Below are 23,790 nucleotides of genomic sequence, written 5' to 3'. Positions count from 1 at the left end.
TTATTACAGGAACAATCCCCCCAGAGCAACCTGGAGTTAAGTGCCTTGCTCAAGGACACAATGGTGGTGGCTGTGGGGTTTGAACCAGTGTCCTTCTGATTACTAGATTACCAGTTATATGCTTTAGACCACTACACCACCACCAAATTTTCACATCCCAATTTACATTGGATGGAATTTGGTGTTACACATTCTTAGTATGACTCATCTGCTTAGGGTCTGTGTTGCAAAAAAATGTATAACATGAAGCACCGCTGAATCTGCATACACGCATATACCCTGACTTTATTATTATACGGTAGAAATTATTATTCAGTGTTCTCAATCCCAAACATCCCATAACAAATCAGTTAGTTCTCCATTTTCCAATGATTATCTGCACAAATATCTGACTTCTGTACTGGCTCCAGATGCAAATACAGAATATTTGCAAGGCAAGGAAAGGCTATTTTTTCTCTAAATGGGAGGATATAGAGACAATAGGAGACATTTTCTCCTCTCTTTTTAGTTTAAACATATTCTTTGTTCTGATGTTTTCATATGTGGGTTGATGTCATACAAAATAGTGTTATTTCACATATAAATGTTCATCTTAGTTTTCTTAATGGCCCTGATATGTTAAAATGATCATTAGATCAAGATTAGTCATATTTTCTGTTTGTTATTTAAAATTTCATTGTAAATTGATGTATCTTTGTAACAGTTTGGTCTGGTGTATTGAAAGTTAACCTAAGTGTTACTTGCACCATGCCCTGAAGGTATCTGTATGGTTAGGGGGTAGCACCAATTTGTGGTCAAAACAATCCTAAAATGAATTAACAGTCTCATAACATTTTAATAATTTTGTTTAATGTCATTCATATGCTCTCTATAGAACTCTTGGGTCCAGGGCCGATGCAACTCTGTAACCGGTAACAAATATATTTTTTTTTAGAGATTTAAGATAACTTACTGTCACATTTTTCTCCCATCTTGTAATCCTAAATAAGACAAAGTGAGAGTTTCATGATTACAGCCTATCAAGTCCAACATGACAATCACACAGCAAAGATTTGAATAAAAGTGATTCTTTACAGTAAGAGTCACAACACAATAGGTCAAAGCTTATTAAACTAATAAACTAAAAATTAAGACGTCTGAGTTATCATGCAAAGAATTTTGTTAATGAGGACAATCTATTAGATTAGTGCTCTACTAGATAAACACTGAGCAGACTTTTTTTTACTAAATTGAGTAATAAGTATGGATTAATTTATTAGTCTCTACAAGGGGTGAGAGTTTAAGAACTGTCACCCCTCGAAGTGAAGTATTTCTTTAAGAGATTAAAATAATTAAATATGTCTTTATTTTCGGGCACAAAAGGCACTGTTTCCTGAGAATGGGTCCTATACAAACAGCATATTTTCTAGACATGAGAGACTGTATTTATGGTACACGTTGTTTTAAATTTCTTTGACAGGTCCAGTTTTATGTTGACAGTTACACTCACTGCGAGACATTCATTATATTGTAACACAAGTCTTTTGATTTTAGGACAAAACATTTACAAAACTTTAGATATCTTTATAACCCCCGATGTCTAGAGTAGATTTTATTTAATAGTTTGGGCCAGTTTTGTGTTGTATTAATTAAATAATCAAGCTTGCCAGTATTTTGCATTTTTGACTTCTGGGGAAATAATAATAATAATATGAAGGTTGTAAATATCAAAATCTTCCAGTAAATACTGTATATACAGTATATAAATATATGTGGCTTTGTTTCCGCAGTGTTTGTTCCTCTACATCTTTTAATACCATCTCAGTAAGATTTTCTTTGACATTGTTATCTATTGATTTTGGCACATTGGTTTAAGTTTCTCTCAAAATACTTGCAAATATAAGGTTTCTTGTGCTTTTACTGATTGTCTACAGCCTGTCTTGTTAATAGAATAGTGTACACATTTTGTTTGTCTCCTTTGGCAGATATTGCGGTTGTAGTTTGTTGGAGCATTATTTCCTAATTTATGTAGTATGTTTGTAGCTATTTGTTTTTAGTAGTTGATCTAATTCGTTGCATAAAATAAGGCTGAATTTAGATTTTTCACTCTTTGCATGCCACCCAATGTTATAATATGACTCTGTAACACTATGGACAAGCCAGACACTTCTGCCCTTTTGATCTGTATTATCTTCTGGAAGTCACTAATTACTTGACCTTATTTTTATTCTAGTAACACTGTTTATTTGCCAGCATTAGTATATGTGTACATTATTTGCAAAAAGAAGGGATGTTATGGTGCTTAAATGAGCTGTCTTACCATTATAATGACTTGTTTGGCCTTGAAAAATGCTGCCACTGCACAATTCAACAAACAAGAGTGTTAAATATTAGTGAAATACATAGAAATGGTGTATACAATTTAAATAATTTGATATGGAATGCAAGTATGACAACCGAGACCTTTCCATTGAAAGTGATGAGTATTTTAATAATAATATAAAGTATTATTTTAAATAAAATAAGAAAAGAATAATCTTAACTGACATCTTAATCCAATCCATATGACCTCTGTAAATTACTAGAAATCTTGTTAACAAAACTTAAAATCATTGTCTCACCCTGTTTGGCTGTGACATCAGTAATGGTCTTCAAACACATTCAAACATTAATATTTTAAGATTTAACAAAACGAATACTATTTGAATGTTACAATGCTGGTACTATTATAAAGAGCGTAGTTATTTAATCCTTTTTGTCTATAAAAAGGTCTAATTTAAGTCTATTATGGTCTCCTGAGTCCTGACCTCTCAAACACTGAAGTATTCGATATATCTGATTAATTACTATAGTATGTTCAGAATGGAATACTATCATACAACATACTATTTTTCTGTATCTACAGTATACTGTTCACAAACAATTCTGTATGCATGAAATACAAAGCCAAAATGTATCCCACAATGCAATATGCCTAATGATTGAGCAGGCAGACATCAACTGTGATCAACACATTTAATTGTGACACCATATTTGATTTTACAGCCAAAATATAGGACATTTTCACTTGCAGTTGGATTTTATAAATGCAAACTTAGCATATGTATTTTCAAATAATAACTGGACAAGATTATATAAAACATAGGAGGTCATATGACAACAACGTAGCATTCTGTTTAAATTCACTGTATCTTCACTGCCTTCACTGTCCCTCAAACTATTTTACATACTACACACATTGTGTAGTATTTAACAAGCAGCATGGTAGTATGGAATAGTATGCGGTCTCCACCTACTGCACTGTGAAGTAAGCCGTAATCTGCCTGTTAGTATTCCTGCGCTGATGCAGATTGAGTGGATTAAATACTTACCTTCTTCTTCTACATTTACTGTTATCTGCTCACTTTTATTCCAGCTGGTGACTCGACACAGGTAAACTCCCAGATCTGACTCTCTGAAGTCACTTAATCTTAAGGACACATTTCCTTTCTTCAGGTCTTGAATGAACAGGCTCGCTCTGCCCTCAAAGCCAACCCCTTCTGTCACCTGTCTGTTCTTATAGGTGCAAACACAGGATGACTTGTTATACCACTCAATCTCCATGGCAACAGCACTGATCGCAGGAGACAAGTGACACGAAACAATGAGAGTAGATCCTGAGTTAACCTTAGCTCTTCCACCTGCTTCTGGGACAGCAAGCTTAAAGTCTGTGGCAGGAAAGAAACAGGGGGAAATTCAAATGAACTTTGCTGTGATTTTGTTCAAGCAAGCCATTTCCTCAATTTGGTCTTTTAATTCCCCAATACGAGTTATAGCATATATAATATTCAGCTTGATTTCATGAACATTACGACACTGTGGCAACACTTTTGCAAAACTTAACTACATGTTACACGTTTTGCTGCAGTTTCTGAGTGAAATGTCCATTGGGGGGGGGTGCCAAAAGCTGGTGAAATTATGTTTTAATTGACCCTTCGCTAAGCCCTGACTTGAAAGCACTTCTGACCAATTCCATCTTACCAGCTGTTGCCCCGCTGCTATTTCTCTGACAAGCATTTGCCTTTTTACAATGAGAGCATATGGGAGGAATGTGTGTTGACTTAGTGGAATTTTAAAAAAGTGGAATTTTATTGAAATTTAAAAAAATAAATAAAAAACTTTGTTGCTGGGTCACTTGTAGTAGCGACACAAGGTACCTAGAGAGGATACACGTGGTTTTTTTCTTACTTAAAAATCTTTAAATAAATCTTGCGGAATGCATGCAATGAATTAAACTGTGTCATTCCTCATTCCTACATTAACATGAATAAAATCAGTGAGGACACCCACATTTGCTCCAAGGTAAATTAAAGCAAACAACTTCACATTCATTAATTTATGTACCGATTCAGGTCTTTGTGAAGGTGATAGTAAATAAAAAAGTTCACAGCAATAAAGTGAGTGTGTTATGAGATGTTACAAGCCGTTCTGTTCACTTATGCTAATGTTATCAGATTTGTAATCCCTATCAAATTACTCTTTTCTCTTTTGAAGTGACTGCTATGATACTTTGTCTCAATTCTGATTCACAGTTTCGTCTAGGTTACTGTTGTAACCTCCATTCCCTGATGGAGGGAACAAGACGTTTTGTTGAGTGAAGCAACACTAGGGGACTTCTTTGAAGTCTGCCGGACCGAACTCCAGGCAAGTGTCGCTGACAGAGAACGCTTGCAGGTCCCCAACCCTCTTGATGGAAGCGTGCGGGATCAGGAGGGCCGTCTTCAAGGAGAGGGCTTTGAGCTCGACTGATTCTAGTGGCTGGAAGGGGGTCTCTGAAGGCCTGATAGGACTATGGAGAGATCCTATGAGGGGAACAGGCATAGCCTGGGAGGGTTCAGCCTCCGGGTGCCTCTAAGCAACCTGATAATCAGATCGTGCTTCCCTAGGGACTTACCACCCACTGTGTCTTGGTGAGCCGATATGGCAGCTACAAAACCTTCAAGGTGGTGGGGACAGCCTCCCCTCCAACCTTTCTTGCAGAAACGAGAGCACTGACCCGACTGCGAATCTCTGTGGGTCTTCAGATCGGGAAGAACACCAATCAGCGAACAAGAGCTACTTCAGGGTGTAAAGTTGCCTGGTAGAGGGAGCTCTGGCTTGGTTGATGGTGTCTACAACAGCAGGTGGTAGGACACTTAGATCTTCCACATCCTGTCCAGGGGCCAGACGTGGAGGTTCCAGAGGTCTGGACGTGGATGCCAGAGGGTGCCCTGTCCCTGAGAAAGAAGGTCCATCCTCAGGGGAATTCGCCAAGTAGGGGCTGTCGCGATGAGCGTGAGATCCTCACTTGTTCCTCATCCTCCCTGACCTTGCACAGCACCCGTGCAAGTAGGCTCACTGGGGAAAATGCGTATTTGCGCAGCCCCAGGGGCAAGCTGTGTGCCAGCGAATCTTTCCTGAGGGGAGCCTCCACTAGGGAGTAGCAGAGTGGGCAATGGGTGGTCTCTTGGGAAGCGAACAGGTCTATCTGTGATTTGCCAAACCACTCGTCCCTTGCCCGGGATGTGAGTGGCACACAACGACCTGAGTCACTGCTGGCTCCAAAGAAGGAGATGGCAGGCAAGTTATGACATATAACGAGAGCACATGGCGCCATGGTGATTTATGTACGCTATCAGTGCTGTCTGATCGGATCAAGACGTGCTTGCCCCGTATTAGCAGAAGAAACCTCCGAAGGGCAAGGATTACAACCAGCAACTCTAGGCAGTTGATGTGCCAACCCAGCCGGGACCCCATCCAGGAGCCGGCAGCTGAATGCCCGTTGCACACGGCGCCCAAAACGTTTTGGAGGAATCTGTGGTGACCAAAACGCATAGGGACACCTGCTTATGGGCACTATGCCCATCTCGGCACTTGAGTCTGAAGCCAGTGCTGAAGTGGTCTCATATGCATCAAACCCAGAGGCGCAACCGCCATGGAGGATGCCATATACCCCAGGAGCCTCTTGAATTGTTTTAGAGGGACCGCTGTGCCTGGCTTGAATAAGGTGATGCATTTCAGCACCGACTGAGCGTGCTCGTTAGACTGAGTCTAACGCCATGATCAGAAAAGAGATGCTCTAAACAGGGGTGAGCTTGCTCATTTTCCAGTTGACCTGAAGCCCTAGATGGCGCATTGTGACTCTCGAGTGGGCTAGGATGAGCCAGTCAGGCAATTGAGTATGTGAATGCCCACTTCCCTTAGCAGGGCAAGGGTTGACTCTGCGAACTTCGTGAAGACACAAGGGGACAGGGACATGCCGAAGGGGAGGACTTTGTACTGATATGCCTGGCCATCGAACGCGAACCGTAGGAAGGGTCACTGTCGAGGCAAGATAGAGACGTGGAAGTACGCGTCCTTCAGGTCTACCGCTGCGAACCAATCTTGATGCCGGACGCAAGTTAGAATGTGCCTTTGCGTGAGTATTTTGAATGGGAGTTAGTGTAAGGCCTAGTTGAAAACTCGCAAGACCAAGATCGTTGGTATGCTGCCACTTTTCTTGGGTATGATGAAGTAAGGGCTGTAGAAACCCTTCTTCATCTCAGATGGAGGGACAGTCTCTATCGTGTCTTTGAGTAAAAGGGTCATGATCTCCGCATGCAAGGTGTCGGCGTCTTCGCTGTGCACCGAGGTAAAGCGGACACCGGCGAAAGGGTGCGGGGGCCTGGCGAACTGAATCACATAGCCGAGTCGGATGGTCCTGGCCAACCAGCACGACGGGTTTGGAAGTGAAAAGCTCCATGTGAGGGGTACTAAGGGGATGATCGTTTTTGACATACCTGGCGAGGCTTCGCAGTGGGCGGAGCAGGTAGTGTGGCATCGGGAGGCGTGTTGAGAGAAGCCTCAAAGCGCTTACCTTGCTCCGCACACCCAGCAGGGGGCGGGTTAGTGACTGTAGAGGAGGTCCTGTGTAGGCATCCTCTGGACTCGTCAGACCGGCCGGCTGGGGGCAGCAGTCGTGGGTCCGGAGGCGAGAGTTCCACGTCCGGTGTGCCGGGACTGCTGGAGTGTGGCACCGGGCTGCCGTGAGAGAAGGAGACAGCCGCATATATGCGTCATATCCAACAGCGTCAGCTCTGCAGAGGTGAGTGGAACAGTATGTGATCTCTGCTCGCTGATCGCACAACCGCTCGGCTCCGAAGAAGAAATCTGAATGGGCAAACGCATGATTCCTTCCTTTTATACCCATATTTTCAGGGGAGGGACATGCAAATGTATTCTGCCAATTTCTCATTGGCCTTTTCTCAAGTTCAAAGGTAACCGAGGCCTTCAAAGAAGTCTCCTAGTGTCGCTTAACTCGACACAACGTCAAAGTGAGCAACAGATGGGCTGAATCTCCCATTCATTCCAATGGAAAGTCCTCCAGCATTAGTCAGAGCAAGTGATCCAGTCTCCTTTTTAACTGTTATATATATATATATATATATATATATATATATATATATATATATATATATATATATATATATGTATTTTGATACACATATTTAGCCAAAGTATTAAATATAATATTTTGTTTACAAGAGATACATGAAACTATGAGTGAACTGCTGTTATCTGTAAAGAATGTTACACATTTAAACAAGGAGTATAATATTTCTATACTACTGTATGTTTTCTCATTAGTGTTGTATACACCAAATAAGGTAAACATAATTTATTATATACAGTTAAGACTACAGTGTTCCTAGATGGGGGTGTAGGTGAGGCATTGTGGACAACAGCGGAGAAAAACGAAAAAGGAGGTAAAGTGAAGACTAATATACCCAAAGTAAAACTCTTCCAGTTCTTGAACCTTTTGGTCTACAAACACAAACTTGGTCTCGTTTGAAAGTAAACACTTACATTTGTTTTTCAAGGGTAAAATTGTATTATTGTAGTATAAAAAATTAGGTAGAGCTATTCAAATAATTATAATACTGTAGTGACCGCAAACATTTTTTACAAAATTCTTTTTTTTTTATACATATGCAAGACCCAAAAACACATCTGATACAGCCACATGTCTGATGAAGGTCTGACACAATTTTGAAGTCAATATGACCAAAACATTTTGGACATACTTGGAGGCCAACTCCATAAACCAATTATCAAAGTGGTTCAAAACACACAATTCTTTTATATTTCAATGTAAAAAATACCACACAAACAAAAATATAAATGAAGATATAATTTTGTTATTATTATTTGGGAATATATTATAAAGCATTCCATATATATTTATGCAGTTAATAAACAATGTGGAAAGAACATTGCAGTTTGAAATGTTGCAATGGAAATAAACTTTACAATAGAGATGCTTCTGTTCATTCTTTCCCCGTACAAATGCAAACTGACATATTTTTGAGAGCTTTTGCTCTGCTGTTTACCCAGGGTCTTTAGCCACTGTATAAGAGCATTGCAAATTGGGATAGGAGCAGATTTCTGAACATCAAAGTACCTATGTTTTTTCTCATGAGCGGAAGTGGAGTTATAGGATTTTCAGTGTATGGTGCGTTTTGAAAGATTCTGAAAGTAACCATTAACATTGCACATGTTAAGATTGTTGTGATATAATTATTTTCCAACACTGTCTGTGCAAATATTAATGCAATCTCACAAGTGCTGTGACAGCATATGCATGGTTTAGAATGGCATATTGCCATACTACGCCATTCATTGGTACATAAAGTGCACTGGTTTTGCATTATACAGTATGTATACAGTGCACAGTATGTAATATATAAATATAGCTAAAAACGTAGCTTAAGTGTAATAAACTACTCTTTTAAAACTGAGTACATTTGTCCGAGATTAAAAGTTAAAGAATGATAAACATAATTTTTTTCCCCCAAGCATTTGGAGGAGTGGTAAATCAGTCATCTTTTTCTAACCTGTACAGTAACTTTATTTGTATCCTACTGTTAATATGACTTGTTTGATAAACCTGCAGTTTCTTAGAAAAGGATCTGGTAGTGCATTGTGGCACTACGCTGCATCTGGCCAAGTTCTTACTTCCTTCCTGCAGATCTACTTTTATGTCTCACTCACCACAAAACTCGGTTTCATGCGCACACATCACTGTGAAACAGACTATTTGTTTTTAGACAGGATAGTGGTGACCACTGATTTAAAAAAATATTAGGACTTCTTGTATCACATGAAGAGCATGATTTGTGGACTCTATGAAATCTGTTGTTGACACTCTGCCAATTTTACCCACTGTAATTACGTCTGTAATGCATAACCAGAAATTCCAGAAGTACCATCTTAACTGGATGTGTTAGACATCTTTACCTCAAGAAACAAATGTTTCTTCAATTATGAATTCTTATAAATCTGGGACAATCTGTAGTGCACAAGCTCACAACAAGAGTTGTTGTGCTCACTGAGAGACCCTCTCTCAACCTCCCGAATACTCTTAAATATCCAGACCATAGACCAAACTTGTGTTTCAGTTAATTATAACAAATAAAAAAAAAGTTTTAAATGTGGTAAAACACCACTCCCCCAACACACGCAAACACGCACCATGTTACAAATGAGAGGATTATTTGAAGAGAACTTACTGCTGCTCGCAGCTGCCATTTGTCGTTTCTAAAACAGCACAAAAACGTCGAGTGAGAGAGTTAATTGAGTTCATTATTACAAAACACATTTAATAACAAATATTTGAGGTCAAAGGTTTGTCATGAACAGCATTTTATGCTAATCATTCTCTCTCAATTTAACTAAAATCTGTCACAGCTGTGTTCTTAACTGGCATGTATTTATTTAATGTTTTGAATTTTCTTACCTTTCCTGTTCTTAATATCACATAAATATACACTGCTGTTTCTGTTTAAATATGTTACAATTCCAGATGAGCTGAGGGTGTTAAGATAATGCATGTATCATAATAGACAAAATTTCAAAGGTCCTGCTGTCCAAAGAATTTCTATACATTTCATTTCAATCTCTTCATATCAGGATCAGATGCTCTTTGATTAAACCCCACCCCTCGAACTCTGAGCTAAAACAGGTAAAACTGGTTCTCACTGCAGCTTCAAGAAACCACACACAGTACATTTCCTGTCTGAAGCACATTGCTAACTAAAAGAGAACAGAAAGCTCTAAACTATGCTAAACTGCAAACCACTATGCAGATTTCATAAGTAAAAGCACAGGTTGTTTAAAATGTATGGGGCTGATACAATGAGTGCTTTAGGGTGAATTTTAGGGTGGATTTGCCAGTTTTCCAGTTCAGAGGCATCAAAACTTTGAAAGAAATGCACTGGGACGCACTATGGCTGGGTCAGGTTTGCCAAGTACGTGATTTTCCCGTGCAATTGGGCTGCTTTTAAACTGTTACCCCAGATTGATGTTTTCAATTTGCCCTCATCGCCCCCCCCCCTCACACCCCTCAGAGGGTGGTGCCCTAGTTGACCACCTAGTTTCGCCTATGCCTAGAAATGGCTCTGCTGCCATGGACATTATAACGTTACAAGAGGGAGGGCATTGTAGGGTGCGTTTATTGTCTCTGACTTTGCTGATATTTTTGACTGCTGTCTGATCAATATGCAGGCACATGCTTGCCAAACAAATGAAAGGAGCCTGATCATTTTGATCAAACGAAAGAGTTATGAAGAGTTATCACTTTTAGCCATTTGATTTCCATAACATCATACCTAACAACACTGCTCAGTACCAGATGTGTGTGTGTGTGTGTGTGTGTGTGTGTGTGTGTGTGTGTGTGTGTGTGTTGGCACTGAATGGACATAAAGAGGAAATGTGAATAACCAAAGGGCAGTGAAATTTACTAAAGCTCTTTGTTTTACATAAAAATTACTATTATAGTGTTTAATAAACTATGTATGAAGTTTCATTATCGCTTAATGTTTCATTATCACTTACCCTATAAAATTTCACTATAAAAAATACAGCTATTTTGATGTTACGATACCTTGTTGATCAACAGTGAAGTACTTACTAGTGAAGTTAGTGGAAATATTAAATATGCTCCATGTGAGTATCAGAAAGAAAGTATATGTATTCGTATTCATATTCATTCTATTAAAATGCTATCTATGCATCTCTAGTATGAATTATATTTGAATTAAATGTTTTAATTTAATTTTCATATGAAATGCAGTATATCCATGACACCTACAGAAGCATTTTCCGTTGATGATCAACCTCAGAGTTCATTGTTTAGAATTACATTGGCCAATTTATCACACAAAAAATCTCAAATTGGTCAATTCTGGAATTCTTAGTATGCGCTGCATTTGCAGTCACAACTAGGCCTACAAAAGAATGGAAATCATCAGAAAGTGACAAAATCACATGCAATTTCCATGTAGCACTGTTTTCATGTTTTCACTACTGTACATTTTGGCAAAGGCTCAGTTTTAGTTCAGTACTTTCGGATGTGACAGCTCCCATGACTTTGCACTTAAGCCCTACCCAGCCCAGGGTTGCCAGGTCTCTTGTTTCAAAACCAGCCCAGTAGCCAATCAAAACTAGCCCAATATCAAAACTCAAAATATGCCACTCCCAAACCTAATCAAACTTTTTAAGTCCCTTAAGTCCAGTTTTTTTCCTGACTGGGAGTTTAAAGCAGCCCAAAGAGCCCTTTGGAAGAAAATTGTGAAATTTGGCACACTGATTCTGAGAGTCGGAACATCAGCTAAAGCCAATTTGAACTGTTCAAAGTTGCACTTATGTTTATGCTGTTATGGCTCAATGTTTGTTTTGGGTTTGTTCTGTTGCCAGAGGCCTATCGGCAGAAATTTAGAAACATGCGAAACTTCCTGGAGCCGGAACGTAACAATATAAAGGGATCAGAGTCCAAAGATATATTTAAGCAAAATATTTAATTACGTCCAGGGGATAAATAATAAATAAAATAGATGTTCAACAGCAAATAAACAAACAATAAAGAACACAATATGAAGTTCCAGCTCCTGATGTACACAGCTACAGGATAGGGATCAGAGCTCTCTTCCACAAAGGCCAGCCATCTTAAATAACGCTTCCCAAATTCCAGACAGGTGTAGATCCTTATCTGGCAGCCTATAAAAGAAAAGAGAGGACAACAGAACAAACCCAAAACAAACATTGAGCCATAACACCTCCCCCCTTAAAAAGGGAGAGCTTCGAATTAGAAACTCTACCTTTCACCATTTCCAACCCCAAAACACACAAATGCTATTCGAAAAGAACAAAACAAAAAAAACACCTTACCGGAGTTAGTATCGATCATTAACCATCACTACTTCCCCAAACTCTACACATCTCTTGGTTTCAAAACCAGCAATCTCCAGCAAAAAAAAAAAAAAAGCAACATTAAGGAGTTGAAAACCAATAAAAGGAAAGAGAGAGGAAAAATAAAAGGTCAATGAACTTATTCTACACCACATGGGGCCCGGGACAAGGCATCAGCTAAGATATTATCTACGCCTTTCACATGACGAATCTCCAAAGCATAAGGCTGTAAGAAAAGAGACCACCTAATAAGACGCCGATTAGGATTCTGCAGGGAGTGAAAAAATGTAAGGGGGTTATGGTCTGTGTACACCACAGTTGGCATAGTCCCACAAGACACATACACCTCAAAGTGCTGCAGGGACCAAATCAAAAGCTAACGCCTCTTTCTCAATGGTAGAATAATTGATTTGATATGAATTGAATTTCCGTGAAAAATAGCTGACAGGGTGATTTATACCACTCTCATCAGCCTGCAACAGAACAGCTCCCGCTCCAACCTGACTAGCGTCCACCTGAAGTTTGAATGGTTTATCAAGTCGTGGTGCTGTCAGGACAGGGGACGATGCGAGCAATCGTTTAACATTCTCAAAGGCGTCTTCACAATTTGGAGTCCACACAAATTTAGCCTTTGCTTGCAACAAATCTGTAAGTGGGGCAACAACAGAAGAAAAATTCAGGCAAAAACTCCTGTAATACCCAGCCATTCCTAGAAATCTCATCAATTCCCTTTTAGTCTGAGGGCTAGGAAATTTGTCAATCGCTATGACCTTAGCACGTACAGGTCGCACTTTGCCCATTCCAACAACCTTGCCCAGATAAGTCACAGTCGCCCTGGCAAACTCACATTTTGCCAGGTTGACTGTGAGTTTGGCATCAGACAAACGCTTGAACAGTGCACGAATTCGGATAAGATGTTGATCCCATGTGTCACTATAGACAACAATGTCATCCAAATATACGGCACAACCCTCTAATCCAGCTGTCACTCTGTTCATTAGATGCTGAAATGTAGCTGGGGCATTTCTGAGACCAAAACTCATTACGGTGTAAGAATATAATCCAAATGGAGTAATGAAAGAAGAAATTTCCTGTGCTCGAGCAGTCAAAGGCACTTGCCAGTACCCTTTGAGCAGATCAAATTTACTGACATAGTTAGCTGATCCAACCTGGTCAACGCAGTCTTCCATCCTAGGCAATGGATAAGAGTCAGGTCTAGTTAGAATATTTACTCGTCTATAATCTGTGCAAAAACGCTGAGTGCCGTCTGGTTTTCCCACTAACAAACAAGGCGAAGCCCAATCTGAAAAGGAAGGCTTTGCTATGTTGTTTTCAAGCATGTAGTTGACTTCAGCCTCCAATTTCTGACGTTTATCAAATGATACACGATAAAATCGTTGTCGGACAGGTTTAACATCGCCTACATCAATATCGTGTTCAATCAAGTGTGTACAAGGAGTATCTGAAAAGAGAACAGAAAATTCCGTCAGCATAGAATTTAACGCAGACCGTTGTTTGCAAGATAAGTGTTTTACCCATCCTTCTAGATTAGCCAAGGTCTCAGAGTTCTTTAGACGAGGTTGTAAAATGACATCATCAGGGAATTTCACATCCTGTGGTACATTACCTATTTGACTTGAACTAGCTAACGCAACTGAGGAAGAAATGACTTCAGGAGCAGCATTACGAGAATAAAAGGGTTTTAACAAATTTACATGGCACAACTGGGTAGGTTTCCTGCGCTCAGGGGTAGAAAGAATATAATTTTGATCAGACACTTTTCGAAGCACAGTGTAGGGTCCTAAAAACTTCGCACAGAAAGGAGAATCTGGTAAAGGAAGTAAGGCTAACACCTGATCTCCTGTACTAAATATGTGAATCTCAGACTGGCGGTCAAACCAGCATCTCATCTTTTTCTGAGTTTTTTCCAACTATTCTCTTGCCAATTCCCCAGCCAGAACTAGCCGTCGACAAAAACCCTGTATATATATTGAATCAGACTCTGTGGCGGCTCTTCCGGTAGAGCAGCCTTACTCAATACCTCCATGGGTCCCCGTACACAATGTCCAAAGACTAACTGATTAGGACTAAATCCTAAACTCTCCTGGATAACCTCACGTGTGGCCAATAACAACCAAGGTAACCCTTCCTCCCAATCACCTTTTAACTCAGTGCAATATGCCCTCAAAGATTTCAAAGTCTGGTGAAAACGCTCTAGGGCACCCTGACTTTCCGGATGGTACGCACTGGATTTGTTGTGCCTTATAACAAGCTGCCGCTGAATCTCTTGAAACATGTTAGATGTAAAGTTTGTCCCCTGATCACTCTGAACAACTTTTGGAATTCCAAAAATAGAAATGAACTGGGACAAAGCTTTTACAATTGATCGTGTGGTAATTGACCGCAAAGGAAAAGCCGCAGGATACCGAGTGCTCTGGCACATCACTGTCAATAAGTAAACACTACCTGACTTTGAAGGTGGTAAAGGCCCAACACAATCCACTAGAAGATGCTGAAACGGCTGTTCCACAACAGGTATGGGATACAAAGGCGCAGGTTTTATGGTCTGATTTGGTTTTCCAGTTAGCTGACAGATCGAACAAGTCTTAATATACTGCCTCACATCGCTCTTGATACGAGGCCAGTAAAAATACTGCAGCAAATGTTGGTAGGTCTTATTTACGCCCAAATGACCAGACACCCCACCATGAGCAGAACCCAATACAGAATTTCGCAAAGAAACAGGCACAACTACCTGTATAATTGGTTCAGTCAAACCTCCCTCCATGTTAGAAGTCCACTTCCGCAGTAGTACCCCATTTTCAATGAAGTACCCATTAACGGAACTCTCTGCTACATTAGGAGGTAAAGCAGCATCAAACAGGGAGTTCAGAGATGAATCCTCTTTCTGAGCAGACACCCAATCATGACGGGGAATAGAAGGCAAAGCAAGGAGACCTGGCACTACCCTCTTAGTGGCTAAGTGATGTGAATCCTTCACATCACTTAGCTTCGCATCGGCTGATTGTTTACGCATTGCCCGCGTGAGTGCACAAGACACAAATACCTCTGGATACTGCTGGGATATATCAGTGTTCCCCAATGGAACAGGACAAGTAGCAACAACAGGTGGAGGTGGAACATCACGCCACACACGGTCACCCGCCAGATTATTCCCCAAAATCACTGAAACTCCTTCCATTGGTAGTGAAGGACGGACTCCCATCACAACTGGTCCATTTACTAAATCAGATTGGAGAAACATGTTATGCAGGGGTACAGGCAATGTTTGCAATCCAATACCACGAATCAACACACTGTTTCCTGTACTTGTCTCCTGAGTAAAAGGAAGAACAGATTGCAAAATGAATGATTCTGATGCACCAGTGTCTCGGAGGATCTTTATAGGAACCTTCTCAGTACTTCCAAGCAATGACACACAGCCCTCTGCAATAAAGGGAGCATAACCCTCATCTCCAACATTGCAAAGTACCACTGGTTTCTCCAAATCCTGTAAAATATCAAGACAACAGTCAGAATTATTATTATCTGTCTGAACAGATGAAACAGCAAAAGCAGGCTTGGGTTCAGATTTAACACACATCAGTTTTCCCTTAAGCGCTAAACAATCCTTTTTCCAGTGTCCCTTTAAATGACAATAAGCACACCGGTCACTTTTATCAGCATAACTTTTAAAATTCCTCTCAACCTTATTATCAGCCAGGGTATGACGGACAGTTACACTCTCTGTTGGACTATCATTGAACTTTAACCTACTTTTCCTGACTTCACATTTATGAGTGAGTACATACTCATCAGTAAAGATGGCAGCCTCTTCCGTAGATGTAACATTTCGATCGGTCAAAAAGATGGAAACATACTCAGACAAAGTACCTTTAAACTGTTCTAACAAGAACAGTTCAAACAGATCTTCACGACTAGTTACACCTGAAGCAGTACACCAGCGATCTAACTGGATTTTTAAGTCTCTCACAAATTCACAATATGTCTGCTCTGCAGGCTTTCGCATGTTTCTAAATTTCTGCCGATAGGCCTCTGGCACCAGCTCATAAGCTTTCAGTACAGCCTCCTTAACCTTATGATAGTTTTGACTATCAAGAACACTTAAAGAAGAATAAGCTTTTTGTGCCTTACCAGTTAACACGCACTGCAACATCAAAGTCTGTTCAGTATCTGGCCATTTCATAACATCTGCCAAGCGCTCAAACAAACTGAAGAATGTGTCTACATCAGTTTCACTAAATCTGGGTATCAACTTAATATTATTGGCTACATCCAACCCTTTTCTATCAGAACTGGTTAGACCCTTTGCGCTGTCCCCTATTTTACCCTCACCAATTAACTGAAACTGCAAAGCCTCAACCTCCAATTTACGAATTTCAACTTCGATTCAATTTCGCCTTTTCTATCTCTAAAAGCATTAGTTCTTTTCGTTGCTCAAAAGAGAATGTGGAAGCAATGACTGAAGATTGTGCCACGCTGTCATCATCTTCATCAAAACCATCAGGCTTATCAGGATCAAAGACCTCTAACTTAACTAGAGCGGCTTTAACAATTAATGCAACAGACTCCTTTAACTTTCTTTCTTTGCTGGTTAAACAGATATCATACTTAGCCGCCACCTCCAAGAACTGTTCTTTTGTTAGTTGGTCAAACAATTCCTCACAAGGAGACTCAAAAAATAAGTGTAAACCGGTAGCCATTCTCTATTTTCAACAGAACTCTTAATCATTCGCTCTAATTTACAAACACCAACAAGTGATTATTCCCCCTAATCACTCTCCTCCCCCCTAAAATAACTCAACCCTAGTCTTCATGCCTCCACCAAGAGTCGAGTATTTTTAAGCACTCAAATACCGTCAGATGTATAAACTCACGGACAAACCAGTGAGACATACAATCGCGGCAGCGCTCTCAACTCAGCGTCAGCACAAAAACAACAAACTAAAATAAAAAATACCAACGCAATGCGTTGCTAAACCTACCGGGGAACATCAACATTAGTGCAACAAAACACAGAGTTCGCTGACAAATTACCTTTCAGTAATATTAGCTTACCAAGTAGAGTAAACATACACGACAAAATCCTGCCAGAGCTAATTTTACCCTGTAGCCTATAGCTTACTATCCAAGAGAAAAAAACATTTTTACAAAGGGAAATCTTAGGAGAAATCAATACACTTACCATATGTAATATGGTCTACTTCGGTTCCATTTAAGTTCTCTTCAACTGAGCCCAACGATGTCGAAAATCCACTGTTTTAACAACACCGAAATCTCTCGCGCACTTTTCCCAGTAACAAACAAAACACCCACGGTTTACTAGCGCTAACACGCCAAGCAACTCAGGTGAATCGAATACCCGTCACATACGCTCCGCCTATAAATTACCCAAAGGCGCTAGCGAAAGTATTTTTCCCTTATTCCTTTCAATAGAAGCTGGACCTTCCAAATTCTATCAAAACACTTGAGGACGAGCCCCCAATTGTTACGTTCCGGCTCCAGGAAGTAACAAAATAAAGGGATCAGAGTCCAAAGATATATTTAAGCAAAATATTTAATTACGTCCAGGGGATAAATAATAAAGAAAATAGATGTTCAACAGCAAATAAACAAACAATAAAGAACAAAACAATATGAAGTTCCAGCTCCTGATGTACACAGCTACAGGATAGGGATTAGAGCTCTCTTCCACAAAGGCCAGCCATCTTAAATAACGCTTCCCAAATTCCAGACAGGTGTAGATCCTTATCTGGCAACCTATAAAAGAAAAGAGAGGACAACAGAACAAACCCAAAACAAACATTGAGCCATAACAATGCTCATAACATTTTATCCCTAAGGCCTAGAAACAAAATGATTATTTCCTATGATTGCTTGCTTTGAATGCATACAATGGTTTCAATTTCCATGCAACTAGATTTTCCCCCATTTTTATTGTTTTATTACTTTTTCACTCTTCTCAAAATTTGGCATGTATTATCTAGAGGCACTGGTGACAAAAAGTTAGTAAAAGCTTTTTGATTGACCAAACCATTCTCGAATAATACTTCAATGAATTAGACAGCAAGCACACTATAATGGATGTGAGGCTGTATATTTGCAACACTTTGACAAATTAAAACGAAACTTGGTATTTGTTATGGCCATCATGACTTGAGAGTATCATATAGCAGTGGTCATCGGACATTTTAAATTTGGTCAAAAAATGCTGTATTACGAAACATCATATGCATCATAGGGCCCATGCCCTGAAAGTACAGCCAATTTTGGGGCCAGCGCCACCTTGTGGTCGAAATGTATAATTAAATGTTTACAAATGCTTAAAACATTTGAATAATTTGGCCTGTTGTCCAATGATGGCTCTCTTTAGATTCCTTAAATCATGCGAAGTATAATGATACCATATTTGCCATATTTACTGTGCTATTTGCTCGGCCATACTTCCTGTCTCCCATTTGAATGGAATTAAAAACCTACTTTTCAGTCTCCTCCTAGGTTGTAAGTCCGATTCAAACTAAATTTGTCATGTATCATCTAGGGACTCTCACAACAAAAACTTGAAAGCTTTCTGCAACACTTTGGCATACTGATTTGAAAATGTGTGTCATTTTTACTACACCCTGACCAAACTATACAAATTTAATTGACAGTACCACCTACTGGTCAAAATGTATAATTAATTGTATTGTAAGATGAGCAATTCTATTTTTCCACTTTTCTTAAAATCATTGATGTCAAATCATACTTCCTTACAAACCATTAGTCTGCTTGGCCCCATAATTGATGCTTGCAGCTATATTTTAATTTGACTGAATTAAAAAAAGGATGTTACAATGGATTTGGTAAGACGTAGACTTGCAATGGTATATAGTGCTACCGGTTATACACTGTGAATATATTCTGTGGTCCTGGGTAGCTCAGTGGTAAAGACACTGGCTAGCTACCATCCCTGGAGTTTGCTAGTTTTAATCCCAGGGTGTGCTGAGTGACTCCAGCCAGGTTTCCCAGGCAACCAAATTGGCCCGGTTGCTAGGGAGGGTAGAGTCAAATGGGGTAACCTCCTTGTGGTTACTATAATGTGGTTCGTTCTCGGTGGGTGATAAGCCACATGATAAGATGTGCGAGTTGACGGTCTCAGACATGGAGGCAGCTGGGATTCATCCTCTGGGATTGAGGTGAGTCACTTCGTGACCACGAGGACTTAAAAGCGCATTGGGAATTGGGCATTCCAAACTGAGTGAAATGGAATTTGGAAAATATTTGGAAAATTTCGAAAAATTGGATCTCATGTACAGGAGAGACAAAACTCAAGAAATTATATGGCTTTCAGTGGATACACCAAAACTTTGATAATTCAGAAAGTGAGAAAGCCGAAGTGCCATAAGCCAGGATGAGGAGGCAGACAGTGAAATCATTGCTGAAGCCCAGCTGGCTCCAAAGAAATCTGAATAGTCTGTCTGCTCAAGAAGAAAGCACCTAGTGGACCACCACAAACATTGGAGCAGAAGACAGCTTCTAATATTGCCACCTACATCCTGGAATCTGTGATCGATGGTGATTACAATCTACTTGCGTGGTGGTAAGCCAACGAGCCCGCTGCTAGCAAACGTGGCAAAATGATTATTTGTGCATTTCTGCAATGAGCACTGCATCTTAAAGAGTGTTCAGCATGGCGGGGAAAGTAGTGACCTCCAAGAGATAACAGCAAACATAGGCCTACATAGCCTATGTTTGCTGTTTGGTGAACAACACACAATGTAATCTGATTGCACTTTATTTTTTCAGTTTTAGTTCAAATAAATAAAAAATGAAATTCAAAGTTTGAAATCAAGCTGCCTTGCGTTTTTGTGCAGGCTAATTCACAATGAAAATTACCCAATCTAGCGTCCAACCAGAGGTATTACCAGTATAGTTGGTTTGAACGCAGATACCTCACCGGTGTGAAAATTATAACATCGTGGCAAGTCTAGTAATACAGGGTTTCAGATGTATGTGTTGATGCTGAACTTGATTAATAAAAGTGGCCTAAGACAATGCATTTCATGTCACTGCATGCGATGTCAGTCATTATAAGGGGCTCTTATCCAATAGTGTTGCACATGTGGCTATTAACTTAATGCACAAATAGAATGTGATTAAAATTACAAGCATCAGCGCTGTATTGAACTACTCAATAGGCCTATATCTCGATATACAACAGAAAGACTCTTGGTACATTCATAGATCATCTGGTTACATGACAATTGCAACATGACATTTGTGACTGCCATGTAAACAAAATTAAACCATCCATTGAGAAAGGAAGAAGAGGAGGACGAAACCATTTCAGAAGCAAACTTTCAGGAAAACTTGTGACTTGGAGCCCCACCTACTTTGAGGCCGACAACATTTCTATTTACATTCTTCAGTAAAACAAAATCAGTCAACATGAGCACACCGGTGTTGTGTGCAGTTATTAGCGAGCTGGTGCAAACTTACCTACAGCTGTATGATCGTTATGATCAGTTATCAAAAATTACAACAACAGAGTGTAATCAGTGCATATTATGGATGCCGTATATAGCATGCTCCATGAATTCACAATGTAAACATTACAAATTATACATATCCACTGCATGTATATACTACTTTAAATCATGCTACATGTTCAGTGTTAAAATAGGCCTACTTTCTTTTGTCCCAGCTTAATATGCAGAGACAACTACAAGTAATTCAGAGGATCATTGTCTCGAATTTACACAACACGAAAGAAAATCATAAATAATTATAATACATTTACACAGCACAGAGAATCACTAGTAAATGATAAAGAATTTAAAGACATTTACACAGCAAAAAGTAACATTGCTGCTGCTGCTACAGCATGAAAAAAAAATCTGAATGTGAAAATATTAAAATAGATAATATATCAATGTGAAAGTAAATTTGTATAGGTTCACAACAAGAACATCCATTAAAAAAACAAAAAAACAGAAATTAAAAGCTATAGTATTAATAAAAACTAGATAGGTACATTTCCTGAAGAAAATGTGAGTGGTGCTTGCCGTGGCAAAACTCGTCAAACAGCATGTTGTAACTGGAAAAGAACAAAAATTATGGTCATAAATAAATCAACCCAGAAGTCTGTACGATTTTCTGGTGCAGAAATATGTGATTTGTTACTCGGTTGCTAGGGAAAGCCCGTGTGGTTGCTATGCAGTTACCAAGGTAATACAATACATGGCTCCTTTCCATCCTGAGTGAAATAAGTCAACCCGAAGTCTGTAGTGTTTTCTGGTGCAGAGATATGTGATTTGTTACTCGGTTGCTAGGGTAACCCCATCTGGTTGCTAGGCAGTTAGCATAGTGATACTAATCAAGTGTCCTTGCCATCCTGATTGAAATAAGTCAACCCGAAGTCTCTATGTTTTTCTGATGCAGAGATATGTGATTTGTTACTCGGTTGCTAGGGTAACCCCATCTGGTTGCTAGGCAGTTACCATAGTGATACTAATCAAGTCTCCTTGCCATCCTGATTGAAATAAGTCAACCCGAAGTCTCTATGTTTTTCTGATGCAGAGATATGTGATTTGTTACTCGGTTGCTAGGGTAACCCCATCTGGTTGCTAGGCAGTTATCATAGTGATACTAATCAAGTCTCCTTGCCATCCTGATTGAAATAAGTCAACCCGAAGTCTCTACATTTTTCTGATGCAGAGATATGTGATTTGTTACTCGGTTGCTAGGGTAACCCCATCTGGTTGCTAGGCAGTTACCATAGTGATACTAATCAAGTCTCCTTGCCATCCTGATTGGAATAAGTCAACCCGAAGTCTCTATGTTTTTCTGATGCAGAGATATGTGATTTGTTACTCGGTTGCTAGGGTAACCCCATCTGGTTGCTAGGCAGTTACCATAGTGATACTAATCAAGTCTCCTTGCCATCCTGATTGAATTAAGTCAACCCGAAGTCTCTACGCTTTTCTGATGCAGAGATATGTGATTTGTTACTCGGTTGCTAGGGTAACCCCATCTGGTTGCTAGGCAGTTACCATAGTGATACTAATCAAGTGTCCTTGCCATCCTGATTGAAATAAATCAACCCGAAGTCTGTACTCTTTTCTGGTTCCGAGATATGTGATTTGTTTCTCGGTTGCTAGGGTAACCCCATCTGGTTGCTAGGCAGTTACCATAGTGATACTAATCAAGTCTCCTTGCCATCCTGATTGAAATAAGTCAACCCGAAGTCTCTACGCTTTTGTGATGCAGAGATATGTGATTTGTTACTCGGTTGCTAGGGTAACCCCATCTGGTTGCTAGGCAGTTACCATAGTGATACTAATCAAGTCTCCTTGCCATCCTGATTGAAATAAATCAACCCGAAGTCTGTAGTCTTTTCTGGTTCCGAGATATGTGATTTTTTTCTCGGTTGCTAGGGTAACCCCATCTGGTTGCTAGGCAGTTACCATAGTGATACTAATCAAGTGTCCTTGCCATCCTGATTGAAATAAATCAACCCAGAAGTCTCTCTGATTTTCTGGTGCAGAGATATAGTTACTGCTAAACGGTTGCTAGGGTACTATGTTTAGTTGCTAGGAGTGGCTTGGCAGCTGCCAATCATGAATCTCCAAAGGCTGCTTGTCAGTATGAATGATATAAACCAACTCCCATGCCTCTGTGACATTCAGAATGGAAGATATCCCTCTATGGATTTTGGTTGTTAAGGTGCTCGACAATGGTTGCTAGGGAGGGGCTAGGAAGTGTTGATTTGATGCATGATTGGCTGTTTGCTGTCCCGGTCAAACGAGACCACCCTTGTGTTTCTATGACACTTCTATCCGGAGATATCCCTTTGATCTGTTTCAATAGAAGTCTATGGGACTTGTTGCTAAGGTGCTCTTAATGGTTGCTAGGGCGTGGCTTGATAGCTTCACAATGATCCTGAGAGACTGATTGGTCGTCTGAGTAAAATGAGCCCACCCCCTCGTCTCTATGACACTGTGATCCAGAGCTATGTTCAATACAAATCCCTATGCCTTTTCATTTCATGGGCCGCCCTACACCATTATAAGTCAATTGGGGCATTTTTGGGCAGCTCCTGCCCCCAGGGGTGCAACTTTTACCCCATATTGAGGTATGCTCTTACAGAGCCTGCCAGCCTCTTCAAATGTGGCAAATGACACGCTTCTACTGAAATCCTCGCTTGGAGCTGTGACGCCAAAGTTTGTCTCAATGTTAAGTCTATGGGATTTTTCGCCGCTTTTTTGCCCCTGGGGCAAATACCGCACTCGATCGCTTATAAAAGTCATAGCACACGTGTCCTCAATAGGTCGCTCGATTTGACACCTCATTCGTGGGTCTACGCCAAACGGTGCGGGACGAGTTAGGTGCCGAAGTTTTGTTAAGAGATATAAAAATAAAAATAAAAATAAAAATAAAAAGTATAACTAGATAGGTACATTTCCTGAAGAAAATGTGAGTGGTGCTTGCCGTGGCAAAACTCGTCAAATAGCATGCTTGAAAAGAACAAAAATTATGGTCATAAATAAATCAATCCAGAAGTCT

At 39.9% G+C, this 23,790-nt stretch overlaps 1 protein-coding gene across 2 annotated transcripts in view; it reads right to left on the bottom strand.

The window, feature by feature from the left end:
• LOC127635510 (uncharacterized) overlaps nt 1–9,936 on the bottom strand; it is a 31,130-nt gene extending 21,194 nt beyond the window's left edge. For both annotated transcript variants that reach the window (XM_052115598.1, XM_052115608.1), the window contains exons 1-5: nt 9,773–9,936; nt 9,546–9,573; nt 3,351–3,686; nt 2,300–2,337; nt 953–980 (exon numbers count right to left, since the gene is read on the bottom strand). In XM_052115598.1, the coding sequence (XP_051971558.1) occupies nt 953–980; nt 2,300–2,337; nt 3,351–3,686; nt 9,546–9,564 (421 nt within the window). In that variant the 5' untranslated portion in view covers nt 9,565–9,573; nt 9,773–9,936. The remainder of the gene's footprint in view (nt 1–952; nt 981–2,299; nt 2,338–3,350; nt 3,687–9,545; nt 9,574–9,772) is intronic.
• Between the last annotated feature and the right edge of the window lie 13,854 nt (nt 9,937–23,790).

Source organism: Xyrauchen texanus, chromosome 4 (assembly GCF_025860055.1).
Source record: "Xyrauchen texanus isolate HMW12.3.18 chromosome 4, RBS_HiC_50CHRs, whole genome shotgun sequence".
In the NCBI taxonomy this organism is placed as follows: domain Eukaryota; kingdom Metazoa; phylum Chordata; class Actinopteri; order Cypriniformes; family Catostomidae; genus Xyrauchen; species Xyrauchen texanus.
This window is presented reverse-complemented; position numbering and strand designations above follow the sequence as displayed.